Source organism: Mytilus galloprovincialis, chromosome 11 (genome assembly GCF_965363235.1).
Source record: "Mytilus galloprovincialis chromosome 11, xbMytGall1.hap1.1, whole genome shotgun sequence".
In the NCBI taxonomy this organism is placed as follows: Eukaryota; Metazoa; Mollusca; class Bivalvia; order Mytilida; family Mytilidae; genus Mytilus; species Mytilus galloprovincialis.
In genome coordinates this window covers 14,720,388-14,739,037 of record NC_134848.1, presented here as the reverse complement: position 1 = coordinate 14,739,037, position 18,650 = coordinate 14,720,388, and the positions used below count along the sequence as shown (strand labels likewise).

Genomic DNA, 18,650 nt, shown 5'->3' with positions numbered 1-18,650 from the left:
CGAAGAACTCGTCACAAAAGGGTTTCATATGAAATAAAATTTAAAAAATAAAATCCTCCCACCCGCCCCATTATTTTCAAAAATTTGGATGAAAATCTACTAATTAATTTTAGTTGGCCATATATGAGTAAATAAAGTGGCGAAAAATATATTGTTTTGGCGAAAGAGGTGGCGAAAAAAATAATTGATCCAGAGGAAACCCTGATTATCACTAGTATGTGTTCTCATGTGTCGGTTAATTATCAACATATATGTGTTCTCATGTGTCTATATACATGTAAGTTTATCATGTTTCAACGGAAGATATATCACTTATTTATTAGTATATGTTCTCATTTGTCTATATAAGTTATCACTAATATGTGTTCTAAAACATGTTAACGTAAATCAACACTAGTATGTGTTCTCGTGTGTTTATGTTAATTATCACAAGTATGTGTTAGCATGTGTCTATGTAAATTATCACTGGTATGTGTTTTCGTATGTCTGTGTAAATTATCAATGGTATGTATTCTCATATGTCTGTGTAAATTATCACTGGTATGTGTTCTCGTATGTCTGTGTAAATTATCACTGGTATGTGTTTTCGTATGTCTGTGTAAATTATCACTAGTATGTGTTCTCATCTGTCTTTGTAAATTGTCCATGTATTATAACGTATTTATTAGTTTCAATGTTTTCATGCTAATATGTAAATGACAATGCCAACAAAACCCTGTACCACATACATTAGGCAGTAACCATTTGATTTTCGGGGGGGGGGGGGGGCTATGGTCTTTTTTCTGGACAAATTTTTTCCCCGCCTGTGACGAAAAACAATTTATTTTTTTCGCGACAAGTCGAAAACAATTTTTTTCTTTCAATTTTAGCATTACATATAGTGGCAGCTGAGGGTGAAACAAACAATTTTTTTTTTCTCAGAATCAAAAACAAATTATTTTTTCTCTCAAAAAACTGGAAACAAACTTTTTTTTCAAAAAAAAAGAGGGGGGTTCCAACCCCCAGACACCCCCCCCCTGGATCTGCTAATGTTTATAGTCTGTGTGTGTTCTCGTGTGTCCCTGTAAATCACATTTAGTAAACTGAAACCTTTATCACTGTTTACCAAATACATCAACACTGATGACGTTTATCGCATGTACAAGGTACGTGTTTTCATGTGTTTCTTTATATTAAAAATTTAGCTTAACGTTACCACATACATGCATACACCATAGTCGTGAACTTAATAAGATGTATGTGTTCTCATGTCAATAAGTAAATTACAATGCTGACCAAACTCTGTGCCATATACACCACTGTCATAAAGTAAATTGCATGGTATGTATGCTCATACTTCCTTTTAAACTACTAAATTGACTAAATTCTTTGCCATTTCAAACGTCAGGTTTACATGTTTTACCTGTATGTATTTTTATATGTTTCTTGAAATTACCAGGATCACTAAACCTTTTACCACATACATCACATTCATGCGGTTTATAACCTGTATGTATTCTCGAGTGTTTGTGTAAAGTGCCTTGCTCACTAAACCGTTTACCACATGCATCACATTCATAAGGTTTGTCTCCTGTATGTGTTCTCATGTGTCTCTGTAAAGCACCAAGCTGACTAAACCGTTTACCACATACATCACAGTCATGAGGTTTATCACCTGTATGTGTTCTCATGTGAATCTGTAAATTACCATGACAACTAAACCCTTTACCGCATACATTACAGTCATAAGGTTTATCTCCTGTATGAATTCTCTTGTGTCTCTGTAAACTACTAAGGTGACTAAACCATTTACCACATACATTACAGTCATAAGGTTTCTCATCGTAATGTATTCTCATGTGTTTCTGTAAATTACTTTGTTGACTAAACCCTTTACCACATACACCACAGTCATAAGGTTTATCACCTGTATGTGTTCTCATATGACTCTGTAAACTACTATGCTTAATAAACCGTTTACCACATACATCACAGATATAAGGTTTATCACCTGTATGTATTCTCATGTGAATTTGTAATAGTCCAACCCTACTAAATTCTTTACCACATACATCACAGAAATTAGGTTTTTCGGTTGAATGTGTCCTCATGTGATCCTGTAAATTACTAATATTACTAAACCCCTTACCACATTCACCACAGTAATAAGGTTTATCACCTGTATGTGTTCTCATGTGTATCTTTAGCTCACTATCTCTAGAAAATTCTCTCTCACACAAATCACATTTTTGACATTTTTCAGCAGTTTCCATTCTCAGGTGTCGCTTTAAGTCTCTACTTTTTCTAACACAAACATCCCATTCCTGCAGTTTATTACTATCCTCTGTTCTTACATGGCTGTGTAGAATACCAAAGATTGATCATCTACCACATTCATCCTTATAAAAAGGTTTATCTCTGTAAGAAACAAAAAAAAAGTTAGGGCTACATGTAAAACCATTTTAAACCTCCCCAATAAATTACATATAAAATATCTATGTTGTATACACTGTTTTGGTGTATCACAACATATTTCGCATTTATGCATCTACATGTGTATCATGTGCATAGGGCAAATCTACTTCTTCTCTATATGACATCTACGTGTTGGGGTAGTTCTACTTCAACACTATATACATGATATAGGCATGATAGGAGTGGACATCTACCATTCTACATGTCAGATAAGTTCTACTTCAATACTTAAATATGGCATCTACATGTTACCGTAGTTCTACCTCAATACTATATGACATCTACGTGTTAGGGTAATTCTACTTCAATTCTATAACAGTACTGTATAATAAAACATGTACATGTTTGGGTAGTTCTACTTCAATACTATATATGACATATAAATTTTTTATGTTTATCATGATATACATGTACATGATATACAATATGTATAAGAAGCATACATTTATCATATGCTTACTGCCCGGCCCCATTGATGTATACCTCACATCTTCTTTATTCATAAGGACAAGAATGCTGGTCTGTGTAAATGTCAACATTATTTACCGGGCTCAGTGTTGACATGACTGAAGGCTGTACTTCGACCTTAGTCCAAATAAATATGACGTCTGGCATGGTTATTTTTTTTTCTGAGAAGCTGTCACAGAAAAACATAAGTACAAGTAACCTTTTCAGACGTCATAATTATTTGGATTTAATAACTATCGTGATAACTTAATAAAAATCAAGAATACAGGTCAAAGAAATCAAAATAATTATGATGCTGCCCCTGACATGCCAGAAAAAAATAGTCTTGCTTGCAATCATAACCAGTAAAATATAAACATGATAAATGCATATAAATACATGATAAATACATATAAATACATATAAATACATGATAAATACATATAAATACATATAAATACATATAATATGTTTCTCTCTGTCATAGTGTTGAGTGGGTTATTTACAATTTACCATCTCCAAATAGTAAATATTACATTTTTTTTTGTATTATAGTATTTAATGCATGGGTGTTTTTATAATGGCCCTGTTATGTATGTCCAAGGTCTGTAATAATGGTCAAGGAAGTCTGTAATGGCCCGAGGCAATGCCGAGGGCTATAACAGACATCCGAGACCATTATTACTGACCATTGCTGACCGAGGACATATAACAGGGCCATGATAAAAACACCCATTTCTTAATACATTTATTAACTAACTGAACAAAAGTGTATGTTTTGCTGTCATCTTGATGTACTCTCTACTCTTTTAATGACAGTGTAGTTGGAAAAATAATAATTTGTACTTCACCATCATAAAGCACTTAAAAGTTGACAGACATTATGTGTTGAAAAACTGGATGAACAGTGATCCCTATATTTGAAAATCAGCGACCATGTTAAACTCATTATATTTGATTAACACTCAGTCTGTTTTTCTGTGGTAATGGCCCTGTTTTTTTTCTCTAATGGTCCTGTTTTTTTGTAATGGCCCTGTTTTTCTATAATGGCCCTGTTTTTCTGTAATTGCTGTGTATTAATGCCCAGCCGTTTGTCTGTATATTAAGCCCAGTTAGCAGTGGCGTAGCTGGGTCATTTTTACGTGTACGCCCGAACCTTGGCGAGGGATATGAGAGGTGCCAACCGCTAAATGTTAAAGCAGCTGCTGGTAGTGGGTTCGAAAGGGACGAAGCCCCCGAAAGCTATCGAGAATGAGATACCGTAATGATTCCTGTCAGTAAAAAATCATTGATAACAACATACTTTTGAATCTAAATGGTTTATTTGTTTTGGTTAAATTTTGTAATATGTTAACTTAATACTCATCGCCTTAAACTGAAAGCTAGCCTTATGGTCATTGGTTTTAGAGAAAATGTCCAAACCAATACTACTTTTAAATAAGTTTAACGGGTGCCATGAGTGAGCATACAATCGACAAAAGCACCTTTTAATGAACACAAAAAAATATTTCTAAGAGGTGCAATATAAAAAAAATTCTGGAACACCTAGGACTTCTTCCCACAAAAAGTGAATCAATTTATCATTCCTTTAACATTGAACATGTTTAAAGGGATTTAAAAAAATCTTTAAATTTTCTTTAGAACTATATTTTTTTCTAGATATGGAATATTTCACCACAATCTATAAAGGTTTATGAACTGAGCATGTAAAACAATTTTTTGTGTAAAGACGAGTCTGGCTATCTGTCTATCAGAAAAGAACAGAAAAATGAACGAAAACAAATGTTTTCAAAATTTTAGCTTTAGACATTAGTCATAGAAAAAGCTTCTTCGGCATTTTCATATTTCCACTTACTAATTGTAGAAAGAAATACATTTTGTCCTTAAAATGCGGGAAAATTAAAAATATAATTGCATTATTATATTGCTCTGAATACTCCCCTAAAAATTGACATCGCTTTGTCTCACTTTTGAGACATAAATCACAGGCTCGACAAAAATACAAACAGCATACTGAATCTGAGCAGCTAGTGAATTGCTTTGAATATAAGAAAAGTACTAGAATTCATAGTGGATTCAGACTTTTACAAAAGATTTAAGGTTTATGTACCCTTCTGTAGCCATTTTAGTACGAATTTTTCAAACCTCAATTGTATCAAAACTAAAGATATAATAAATAATAGAGATAGGCCATTTAGTACATGTTCCAAGGGGAAACTTGATGCAAAGCATTATCTTTTACTGTTTTATTGCATTTGATAGAAAAAGAGGACTTTGTGGCAAATAAATCAAGATTTTTATAGAAAATCCACAGCCTTTAATACAGAGATTTTTGTTATAAAATTTGAAACATAAATTACTCACTTGATTTTCTATGATGTGCTAGTGTTTATTTTTTACAAAAAGTTCTAAGTAACCTGTAAATTCCAAAACACCTCGTGCTGAATCACTAAAGTCGAGCGCACCCTAAAAGGTGTACTTGATTTTTGCCATATTTATACTTGTCTTAACCAATAACTACATTTATGAACTTGTTTGAAGGAAATCAATGCTAGCACTGCATGCAATAATCCTATATCTATCAGTCATCAAATTGCCAAATATGAGAGTACAAGGATAAAGGCTGTGGATTTTCTATAAAAATCTTGATTTATTTGCCACAAAGTCCTCTTTTTCTATTAAATGCAATGGAACAGTAAAAAATAATGCTTTGCATCAAGTTTCCCCTTGGAATATGTACAAAATGGCCTATCTCTATTATTCATTATATCTGTAGTTTTGATACAATTGAAGTTTGTGAAAAGTTCGTACAAAAATGGCTACAGAAGGGTACATAAACCTTAATCAAATATATTAAATGATCTATTTTGAGTAAATTTAGTCCCTTTTTATTCAAAATGACAATCCAATGAAAACAAAAGCACAAGGCTGATGTGCTTTTGACCAGTTTTTCTAATTCTATGTCGATAATTTGTTTTATTTTCAAAATTCAAGTGTACGCCCGGGCGTTTTGACGTACACGTAGCTACGCGCATGGTTAGGGTTATAATAAACAGTCATTTTTGGCAATAATGTACTTTGTTAGTTAATAAAAGTGTGTACAAGTGAGTACTATCTTGTTTGGCTTTACCGTTATAAACATATTATTCACTCCGGTTTGTAAAAATATTATAAATCATTGTCTTCTCATTTACTTACTTTTTCTTTACAGGGATAATATAGGTGGAGGGAAAAAAACCAACGTTATCGTTCCAGATCCCCTACCTAAATTATCTGTAAGTTCCTCCTATGTCAGGCGAACAACAATAACGGCGAAGATAGGGATTCGATACAAAACAAATGGGCAGTTCCAGTTCCGATCCGCATACGGGCCCGAATACTACTCTACACTAATGGAGTAAAGGAAAACAGTTCTGGAACGCAAACGATCACTGTCCGGAGTTTGATTCATTATATCAAGGATTTATGTAATATAGGGTAAGATTTTTTTTTATAGTTGGCAAAAAATGGCATTATGCATAAAATTCTACTGCCTATAGCCCAGCAAACATTAAATTATGTGGATTAAATAATAATAGCACGGCGGGTTATTTAATAACAATAAGTGAACAATCCACATGACAAAAATACTATTAATTTTTTTTTAAGATAAAGCCGATTCATGAAATACAAGGCAAAACGTTCTAATAATGATCAATAATGAAAAACACTAGGAAGTATTTAAGCTCCCGAGAGAAAAAAACAGTTAAAACTAGATTAGAAGAAGCACATCAAAACTATATATACTATTGGAAGTAGATGAAGAGGCCGTTAGAAAAAAAACACCCAGCTGTTGTTTGAAAAAAGTTTTGACAATATGTTTAATCAAATAAAGAAACTCCCGGTGAATAGCACCCCTTATTTCAAATGGCAAACGAATGAAAGACAGCAAACAGGAAAAAACACCATTTTGTGATTAGAAACTAAACAAAATGAGAGAATTGTTAGATACTTAAGGAAAAGATAGCTTTCAGACATTTCTTTGAGAATATCAAAAGAAAAGATAGGGTCCCCGTACGTTTTTTCCGGCTAAAATACAAAATAGGAAAATTTCATGTAGAATCCTTCAGAAAATGCACTGTTTTAGAGTTACCTCCCCTTGAAATGCCAATTTAAAAAAAAATCAAACCAACCAAAACTTATCAGCATTTGCAAAAATATTAATATTTGTAAGTTATATTCTTATAAATTGGTTCTTTTAAATGAAAATTCACATTAAATATCTGCATTCCTGCATCACATTTTGCTAACTTTATAGAAAATATGGACCTTTGTTTCTCTGTTTTATACAATCCAAGATGGAGGAAGACACCAATACCACCTAACCGACCTTAACCATGAATTTGTATCTGTTTTTACTGAAAATACATTAGGTCAACCAAACTTAAATGGCAGCCCATCGCCTGATATAGACCATCTAGAGATAACAGTAGCAGGAGTGAGAAAGCTTCTTAGTAAAGTCAACCCGAAAAAAAGCAAATTGACCAGATAACATACCAAACAGAGACCTAAAGGAATGTGCTACAAGTATCTCGATCGCCATACATAACAACATTATTTAAGAAAACATATGAGGAAGGGGCTGTCCAAAACGATTGGATTACAGCTACATCGCAGAACTTTTTAAAAGGGAGACAAAAGCTTGCCAGTAAATTATATACCGGTTTCATAGACGTCAGTAACATGGAAACTCATCATTATTCATACATTGTTATTTATGTATTATTGTCATTTTGTTTATTTTATTTGGTTACACCTTCTGACATCAGACTCGGACTTTTCTTGAACTGAATTTTAATGCGTATTGTTATGCGTTTACTTTTCTACATTGGCTAGAGGTATTAGGGGGAGGGGGGTTAGATCCCATAAACATGTTTAACCCCGTCACATTTTTGTGCATGTCCTAAGTCAGGAGCCTCTGGCCTTTGTTAGTCTTTTATTATTTTTAATTTTAGTTATTTGTGTACAATTTGGAGATTAGTATGGCGTTCATTATCACTTGAATATTCAAGCAGTGCATGGGATCCATACCAGGAAAACCACATCAAAAAGATAGAAATGACACATATAAGATCAGCAAGTTTCATCAAACATCAATACAGTATATAATCTGGGTCAGTTGCTAGCCTACTGAATGAGCTACAACTACCAGCATTAGAGACTAGACGGGAAAATAAAAAAAGGCTTAAGTTTGCTAGTTTCATAAAGCTTTACATGAAACATAGCCATACATATTCCAAATTATGTAGAACAACTTACAAGGCAGGACAACACGACAATACCACTGAAGTAAATTTAAAGACTTTCAAACTCTAACAAACACCTGTCTACAAATACAGCTTCTTTCCTCGTACCATCAAAGACTACAATACCTTACCAATACGACTGTTAAATATAGAAGATGCAGATGCATTCAAGAACAACCTCATATCTTATGGAACAGAAAAATTACGCAACAAACATTTAATTATAATTTCAAATATGTTTTTAATGAGCACCATATTTGAATGACTTACTTAGAACTTGCGTGATGGGTCTTAGACCCTTTGCATTTCAACGATGTACATGTAGATGAGGTCATGGAGAAATAAAAAAACAAAAGCTTCGTAAGATAAGGAATCTCCAAAAGTCAGGAACCTGATGTTCAGTATCGTGGTTCATAATTGTTTTCTAAATTGAACTTTTAGTCAGCCATTTAGGTATGTAACTCTCTCAGGAGTTTGATCGATTACTGATCGATGACTTCAAGTCATCAATCGAGTACTGATCGAATATGATTGATTAGTGTTCGATTACCGATCTGATCGATTAGTTAAGTCTGGATATACACATGGAATAAAGTATTGCAACTCCAAATTGAAATTCAAATTAAAAAAACACTTTTTATTTTTTTGTTAAATAATTTGTTGAAATAGAACAAGTTAAACATCATCTGATTTTAATCAATAAATATCGACTCTATCAGTTCTTATCTGCACATGCAGCTACTGTACTCGTAAACACCAAAACAGATGTTTTCATCTTCATTGTTTTCAACACTTAAAATAACCAAGTTCATAAATTTATGTTATTGACACCTTGTAATTGGTCATCCACAACTCATAACTGCAGCAAGATGGCAGATAACCAGCACGAGGGAAGCAGGTACATGTATGTCGCTGTGATAATTGCACGTATTATTGGTCATCACCATTTCACTATAAGTCGATCTAAGGCAGCAACCATTTGATTTTCTGGGAAAAAAAAGTTTGTTTCCAGTTTTTGGAGAAAAAAATAATTTGTTTTTGATTCTGAGAAAAAAAGATTGTTTGTTTCACCCTCAGCTGCCACTATATGTAATGCTAAAATTGAAAGAAAAAAATTGTTTTCGACTTGTCGCGAAAAAAATAGATTTGTCCAGAAAAAAAAAACCATAGCCCCCCCCCCCCCCCCCCCCCAGAAATTCAAATGGTTGCTGCCTAAGTCGTTTTGAGAATAAAAATCAGGCAAGAAACGATGTTAAAAACCTTCCGAGGTCAAGAAGACCACATATAACATCTGCTAGGGAAAATAAAGCATAATAAAGGTTGGCCAGAAGGAAACCCAATTTTGCAAACATTACAATCCTAAAAAGAGAATGATGACCATACAGGAGCCTTTAAACAAGAACTGTTCGAGATCGGCTCATCGCTACAGGTTATCTTGCGAGAATACCATTTCGGGAATCTTTGCCTACGAACAGACACACAGAATACCGTATTTAATATAGTGCAGAGCTCGCCAAAGTTGGAAATTAGCGTCGTGGAGAAAGATCCATTGTTCCAATGGAATTCGGTTTATCTTCCTTAGTCCGAGTTTGAACCATATCGAGCATAAATGGGACACTATTTGGTCGTAAAGTGCATGATCATGATGAAAGGACATCCCAGTTCAAACAAGTCATAAAATAAACAATACCTTTCGTCAAGAATGGTTGCTGCATGCTAGCTTAGCAACAAATCAGTCGACTTATGGTAGGAATCAGAAGACGTTAAGATGCGGTTATCCGTTTGAATGGAGGCTGCGCACAAAGTACTAATTCTTTGGCGTATAACGATCAAACATGATGTGAACAATCATTTAAAAATTAATTTTGAAATGTCTGACATTGTAAAGTTCGACTACAGTAAAAGTTGTAAAATGCATTTTTTTTTTTACAAAAAACACTTCATTTTGTTATAAAAATTTTGTGTTTTTTTTTTTCATACATTTTTTGTTCGTTTTAAAGCCAATGTTAACATTAACTACATTTCAATATTATTTCATAAATATTTTATAATATTCCATCCAAAATAAGAGACTGATTTTGCAAGTTTTAAAAAATCAAGGTGTTGCAATACTTTTTCCATGTGTATATATTTGTTCAAATTCTGTAATACTAAAAGTATGAAATTACTGTGAGTTCGGAGTACTTTTCTTTTGTTCAAAGAAATGCATTATATGGGTTGCTAGGATGAAAAATGTTGTCCTGTATTTTTTTTAGTCGTAGTCTCTGTCCTGTCTTTGTATTTCTTCACTTTTTTTCGATCCTGCCTTTTTTATTAGTATACCGGTTTTTTTTTAGTTTTTTTTTTTACATAAATTGACATGCTGTTTTCTTTTTTTTCTTTTTTTGCCTAGTTGACCATCCTGCCTTTTTTCATAGACGTCAGTAAAATGGAAACTTGTGGAATACATCATTATTCATACATTGTTATTTATGTATTATTGTCATTTTGTTTATTTTCTTCGGTTAAACCTTCTGACATCAGACTCGGACTTCTCTTGAACTGAATTTTAATGCGTATTGTTATGCGTTTACTTTTCTACATTGGCTAGAGGTATTTTTGCGCCTGTCCCAAGTCAGGAGCCTCTGGCCTTTGCTAGTCTTGTATTATTTTTAATTTTAGTGTCTTGTGTACAATTTGGAAATTAGTATGGCGTTCATTATCACTGAACTAGTATGTATATTGTTTAGGGCAAGCTGAAGGACGCTTTTAATAAACCCCTCCCCCTTTTTCAAAATACCCAAGTTTTAGGTACTTTTTTATACGTTATAACCATCTTTTTCTTATCCGTTTGTACACTGTCATCTTTACATATAGCTGACTATGCGGTATGGGCTTTGCTCATTGTTGAAGGCCGTACGGTGACATATAGATGTTAATTTCTGTGTCATTTTGGTCTCTTGTGGAGAGTTGTCTCATTGGCAATCATACCACATCTTCTTTTTTTTTTTATATTTAACGTTACAAAGGGACATAATACAAGAAAGGTAAAATTGACGGTCACGCTACCCAAACATATACAAGAAAACAGAAACCCAAAATTCAGCCATTTTTCATCCTTAAAGGAGCATAGGCCTAGAACGATATATAAATTTGACGACACCCAAATAAAAACTTTATGTGTTGTGGTAATAAGTATTGTGAATAAGTTTAATAACACTTGGTTGAGTAAGAATAAGAATAAGAATTTTATTAGTTTAAAATCCAAACAATAGGCACTGCATGAAATGATACGTTTACAAAGTTTATTCATAAATTAAATTTCTAGTTTTGAATTTAAGGTCTGATTTATGAAGAATTATTTTAGTAGTTTATGAAAGTTTAATAATTTTTTTAAATTTCTTATTTTCTTAAGTTTAATTCTGATTTATGGGTTATTAAGCTTGTCATTTATTTGAAAAATAATAGCAGTTTAAATTTGTTATTTAAAAGGTTTAAATCTAGTTTATCACCGTTAAATTTTTCGTTTAAATATACGTTTATTTTTTATCAAAACTACTAATATCAGACGATTTAACTGAAATTTAATTTAGATTAAATAACAAGTTTATACTGATCAATTTTGTTCGGTAAATTTGAAATTTAATGCCAGTTTTGGTATACGTTTATTTTTTATCGAAACTACTAATATCAGACGATTTAACTGAAATTTAATTTAGATTAAATAACAAGTTTATACGGATCAATTTTTGTTCGGTAAATTTGAAATTTAATGCCAGTTTTTGTAACGTGTTTTACATTGTTTTATCGGGGCCATTTATAGCTGACTATGCGGTATGGGCTTTGCTCATTGTTGAAGGCCGAACGGTGACCTATAGTTGTTATTAAATGTCTGTGTGATTTTGGTCTTTTATGGATAGTTGTCTCATTGGCAATCATACCACATCTTCTTTTTTATATTATGTTTCTTGTTTAATTTCAATGATGAAGTAATTCTTCTTCTTAAGGGCCAACAAGGCTTCACTACTGTCATATGAATACATGTTGTACAAAATAAAATGGAGCGACAACGTTATTAAGAAAACAAGACGACTTTACGATCGGGCTTATTATAATTGTTCGAAAGGAAGAAGAAGAAAAAAGAAACTTTCGTTGGAAAAATATTTACAACTTACGTAAATCAATATTTAAATCTTGAAAATACCCAAACCTTTAGAGATTTTCAAGTAGGTAAAGGTCTTCGTCAGATTTCCATGGACGTTCCAGTGGTTATCTTTTATCCCAATAACAGAAAATGCAAACACAACAAATAAGAAGAGCTTGAATAATGGCTAAATTTCATTGATTGATTTTTATCGTCTTTTATAAGGAATAATTCAGTTATGAATAGTTTAAACAACATGTATTTATCGAAGTACATATGTACATATCAACAACACAAATAGAATATATTTTTAGAAACAAGCAGTTTTGATTATCCCCCTTATTATAAACTAAATATATTTTGACATTTTGACATTTTTCTTTCATTTGACATTTATGATAATCATATAAACGAAATTTACTTCTATACAGTGCACTATGTCAGATATTATAAATATCGTATTACTTTTTTGATAATATTTATGATGGGATGTAACTCTTTTTGTCAACAATCATATCTGTTTCAGAGGAAAATATTTATTTTAAAAATAAGTTATCTCCCATTATATTGGAAAAACATAAAGATTAAGATTATACATTTTAAAATTTGTCTTTTAATATATTCAACACAGTTTTACAGATGGATGGATAATTCTTAAAAAAAAAATAACCAAATGTGCCGCATACTAGTATAAAAGGGCACACTAAAAAAAAGTAAAAGCTGTTTTAGCGCAAATTTCACAATATTCACGAAGTAAACGGGATTTTTTCCCCAGTCGTCGTATTTTGCTAACGACTCTTTCGCAAATAATGATACCCGTGTGTACAACCGTAAGTGGAAGTTATGCGGACGCATTTCATTTGCGCGCATTTTGTGATTATTAAGTCTCCCAAACAAAGTTTGGAGACTTATTGTTTTTGCTCAGTTCTTATTATTTTTATTATTCTTCTTCTTCCTCTTCTTCTTCTTCCTCTTCTTCCGCCACTTTAAAAATGAACTTGTCCGCAGCGTTTCTCAAAAACCGCTTGTCAGATTAACTTAGGGTTTCATAGAATGTTAGACTAATATGTCTAGATGAGCCATTTATTGTTCGTTTGTGCATTGGGGTCTATTTAGGGGTATTTTGGGGGCAGAAAGAAGGGAGGGGTTTACAATAGAATCCTATGGGATTTTATTTTCTAAAATTTTCAAAAGAATATAACTTGAAAACTATAAGTGATAGACACATGCAGTCTTCAGAAATGCTCAAAGGACAATAAAACAAATTGCATAAAACATAGGGCAAGTCCCATGGGGGTCATCCCCAGCCCCTTCAATTTGAGAATATGCTATTATCTTGTAAACGACCCAGATCCCCACCCCTAAACCACATATATTCTTGAATGGGACAATAAAACAAATCAAATGCAACTAATAGGAAGTCCCGGGGGGTCACCCCACCCCATTCAATTTGAGAATGTGCTATTATGTTGTAAACGGTCCAGATCCCCACCCCTAAACCATATATATATTCTTGAATAGGACAATAAAACAAATGAAATAAAACTAATGGGAATGTCATGTGTGGGTCACCCCCACCCCATTCAATTTGAGAATGTGCTATTAACTAGTAAACGGTCCAGATCCCCATCCCTTAACCATCTATATCATTGTAGGGAACAATAAAACAAATGCAATGAAATAAAAGAGAAGTCCCTAGGGGGTCACCCCACCCCCTCTTGTTTGAGAACTTGTAAACGGTCCAGATCCCCACCCCTAAACCATATACATTCTTGAATGTGACAATAAAACAAATCAAATGAAATTAAAGGGAAGTACCTGGGGTCATCCCCACCCTGTTCAATTTGAGAATGTGCTATTATCTTGTAACAGTCCAGATCCCCACCCCTTAACCATATATATTCTAGTAGGGGTCAATAAAACAAGTGAAATGAAATAAAAGGGAAGTCCCTAGAGAGTCACCCCACCCCCTCTTAATAGAAAACTTGTAAACGGTCAAGATCCCCACCCCTAAACCATATATATTCTTGAATGGAAGAATAAAGCACATCAAATGAAGTATAGGGAGAGTCCATGGGGGTCACCCCACCCCACAACTTTTAAATGATTGAGATCCCCACCCCTAAACCATATATATTCTTGTATGGGACGATAAAACAAATCTATAATGAAATGTAGGTAAAGTCCCTGGTGTTCACTACCACCCCCTCCTGTTTGAATACTTGTAAATGGATGGTACCATAGGAATGGCGAGTTATGGGAGCTTTGTTTGGGAGACTTCGTAACAGCATCCTGTTACAATTACTTCTTGGTTTTTTTTTTACGTTTGCGTAATTACATTGGCGCGCATTAGTTTTTCAGAAACACTATGACAATTAAATTAAGATAATTCATTTTTAAAATGACTGTAGTTATATTGAACTTGAACATGTTCAAAAGTTGAGTTTTATATTTTTCACAATTCTGTATTCTATTTGTTTCTGAAAGAAATCGAAATGATTTAAAAGCAGACCGCAATGAGGACCCCAAATTAGATGTATTTCAAATAGATATAGGAAGATGTTTTTCTACAACGGAGATCTATGAACATGCACTGATACGCCTAGACTGGGAAAAGGATATCAAGGTTGGGGTAACCCACCTTTTTTTATTCTGTTTTATTAAGTAAAGTTTTTTTAACATTTTTTTTTCTTTTTGTTTCTATCGTAAACACAATCTAACGTTTGGGGCAGGTTACACGTGCTTACCTTTTTCTCTTATGTCCTCTGAGTCATTCAAAAAAAAAGTGCAAAATGACGACCTGATTTAAAAAAAAAAAGAAATGAAACAATAAATTCAGGATCTTCTTTTGGAATCATACAGTGGATATAACTTATGATCTCTCGTTAGAATTGTCAGAATAATCTGTCATAGAGCTGTTGTAAACTCTCCTAGAACAGTTCTACCTAGAACAGTTCTACCCCAAAACTGTTCTTAGTAGAACTGTCAGAACCAGTTTTAGATAGAACTGTATTAAACTGTAATAGGTAGAACTGTTAGATCTGTAAATTTACTCTCGCATTTTTTGTTTGTTCTGCCCTATATATATATATATATATAACAAGAACAAAAAAATTGCGAAAGCAAATTTACAGATCTAACATTATTGGGTTGATGTTTAGACGAGTTGTATATACAGAATGTACACAGTCATGTATCACCATCACTGCTGGTGATCCGATAGATACATCTGTTGTAAAATTGTCACTAGTTCAGACGTACTTGTAAATATAATTATTTCTGTGACTGTATCTTACATTAATTTGTAGGATCCTTCACTATATATATAGATAATTTAGCTGATCTGTAAAAATAACATCTTTATGCCTTTTATAGCATGTACTGTAGTACGATGCTAGATTAAAACTGGCGAGGAAAGGTAACATCCGGTAACACCCGCGATTTGGTGCCACGATATCTCAGTAGCATGGATCGCCGGGATTCGAACCCATGCTACTGACATATCGTGGCCCAAATCGCCTGCACTGTAGCCGTGTCGCTAGACCACACGACCACCTGGGCTTCACAATAATAAAGCTTTCAGCGGCCGTGTGTTACCTTTCCTCGTCAGTTTTAATGTAGCGGCGTACTACAGTACATGGTATATGAGGCATGGAGATGTTATTGTTACAGATTAGCTCAATTATCTATAGTAAAGGATCCAAAATAATGTACACAGCCATGTATCACCATCATTGCTGGTGATCCAATGGATAAATCTGTTGTAGAGCTGTCACTGACTCAGACGTACTTATATATCTGTAACAATAACATATCTATGCCTTATATCATGTACTGTAGTACGCCGCTAGATTAAAACTGACGAGGAAAGGTAACACACGGCCACCGAAAGCTTTATCATTGTGAAGCCCAGGTGGTCGTGTGGTCTAGCGGGACGGCTGCAGTGCAGGCGATTTGGTGTCACGATATCTCAGTAGCATGGGTTCGAATCCCGGCGAGGGAAGAACAAAAAATTTGCGAAAGCAAAGTTACAGATCTAACATTGTTAGGTTGATGTTTAGACGAGTTGTATATATGTATATATCTATATATACCACTCGACCACCTTGGCTTCCCAATATGTATATATTATTATTAATAAGACTTATTTACATTTAAGATAAAGAGTTCTTAATACTGTTCTATATATTATATAGAACTGACTAAATCAAATCTAGCCAATTTAGAATCGATTCTATGTGAAAGTTTGATATCAGAAGTTGATATGGAAAAAGAAATATATTAAAATATTTATAATTATACTTTAATCTATTCTATGTCAACTGCAAAGGGATTATGTGGTATTGCAATTTTAATTGTTTTGCACAGTAGCAAATATTACACACTTTTGAAAGGAGAATGACATAGGTTCAGATATTGTCAAGCATTAATGAGCAGGCTGGAAAAGAAGAAATTGATAAACACATTGTACTGTTATAAGGGAGAAAGGGGGATAGTCATTTGGGGTGTAATTAATATTTTTCGTTTATCTTTTGATAAAATTGATTTTGACAAGGGCGTGCGCGACGTTGAAATGACACCAAAAGCTACACCATGTGATTTATGGGCAGAATCAATTTGCGCCAATTGCAGTTTTGAAAAGGTATTAATTGCGCCACTCTCTTTTATTTTGATGGTATTAATTGCGCCAATAAAGGAAATGAAATTGCGCCACATTTACCTGTTAATATATTTTACCTATATCATACCTGTACATGTTTTACCTATATCAAGACAAGACTAATACTTTATTAAAGTCTCGCCACTTGTTACATATAAAATATACAGCTTTTTAAAACACAAGTTAACAACAAGAGCCACTCTATAAAGAGTTTTGAGAGACTATAAAACAATTTTTCTTAAAATTATAATGCAAATACAAGTCAACTATCACGAGTATAAAATACATTTTCGCATTATTAAAATTTCATAGCAGATTTTGGCAGTATAAAATACCATATTTTCATTTGTAAAAAGAAATATATTTTTTTCATTATCAGTGTCCAGAATTAGAACGTCAAATTTTGAGAACTGCGTGTAAAAGAAAAGCAACCAATGTGTTGTCAGAGCGACCTTCAAAAATAATAAATTCAGAGATCTTCAAAATTGAAGAAGAAAATTTAGAAAAGAAAGATTTAAAATATGTGTGTCAGTCTATGTATAGGGAGAGAAGAAAACTGCGTCCGGCTTAATCTAAAAATCAAGCAGATAGAATTTCACAGAATATTGGATGATATTGGTGTTGTTACAAACAAAGATGATGACTTTGTATTGTGTAACGATCCAGAAAGCGGTATAATTTTATTAGGATGCGAGGCTTTTGAAATTTCAGTGTACAATGTCAGGAATTTTTTGCTGTTGGTACCTAGTCAATCATTAAGTTGTTATATATAAATAAAAATATATAAAATTGGCGCAATTAGATAATTATTTTATTGGCGCAAATGATACCTATAGTTTTATCAAATGACATATTTACCTCAGTATTTGTAGAAATGGAATTTGGCAATATGCCTTTATTGACTTACATAGGAAGACATATGTAAGATATCTTTAGAAATGCCAAAAAAAAAAGGAATTAAGGAGTCCAATAAATGGTCAGCTGCGGAATGACACATTAATGTGTTGTTCAAACGGTTTATTCTTGAATGCCAAATCCTTTGATCTACCGACAATTTACCTGTAAATCATGTGTTGCTGTTACTGCATTTGTACTTAAATAAATATGGATTTGTTATCTTAAAATGAAACAAAGTCAACATGTGCATATTGTCATAAAATCCAGTTTGCTCAAATTCTCTTTGGACTTCAAAGCTTACTTTTTAACATTTATATAGTTGTGTGTGCTGTAATATTCTCCCATATTACTTGATGGAATTCCTTGAAATTTTGTATCTCATGTTAGTTAATTTACTATGTTTTATTTTCTTTAGTTTTTTTCAGATATTTTTCTTGTTTTTAATATTTCTCCCTTTTTGTCGAGCCTGCAACTTTTGTCGCAAAAGAGATACATAGCCATCCTACATTCCGTCGTAGTTGGCTGCGGCCTCCACAAATATTCATTCTGTGGTAAAAGGTTTAAAAATGATAATAACCTTCTCAAACTGTCATTGATTTCTGCCAAACTTGGATAGAACCTTGTTTATGATCAAAAGCTAGTATCTAGTCCCGTATAGAACCTTTTAGAATTTTCTATAGTAGGGTTTCATAGAATAACATTGTGAAGGTGATTCGTTATGGTCACAAATCATCAGAATTCTTGTTACCCTATTTTATGGATTTTCTTTAAACCTTGTAACGTT

At 33.1% G+C, this 18,650-nt stretch overlaps 1 protein-coding gene across 1 annotated transcript; it reads right to left on the bottom strand.

The window, feature by feature from the left end:
* Window positions 1-811: 811 nt before the first annotated feature.
* On the bottom strand, window positions 812-6,219 carry LOC143051703 (uncharacterized). Its single transcript, XM_076224615.1, has 2 exons — window positions 6,100-6,219; window positions 812-2,397 (listed from the first exon to the last, which is right to left on the bottom strand). The coding sequence occupies exon 2, from the start codon at window positions 2,250-2,252 to the stop codon at window positions 1,377-1,379; it is 876 nt and encodes a 291-aa protein (XP_076080730.1). The 5' UTR covers window positions 2,253-2,397; window positions 6,100-6,219; the 3' UTR covers window positions 812-1,376.
* Window positions 6,220-18,650: the final 12,431 nt, after the last annotated feature.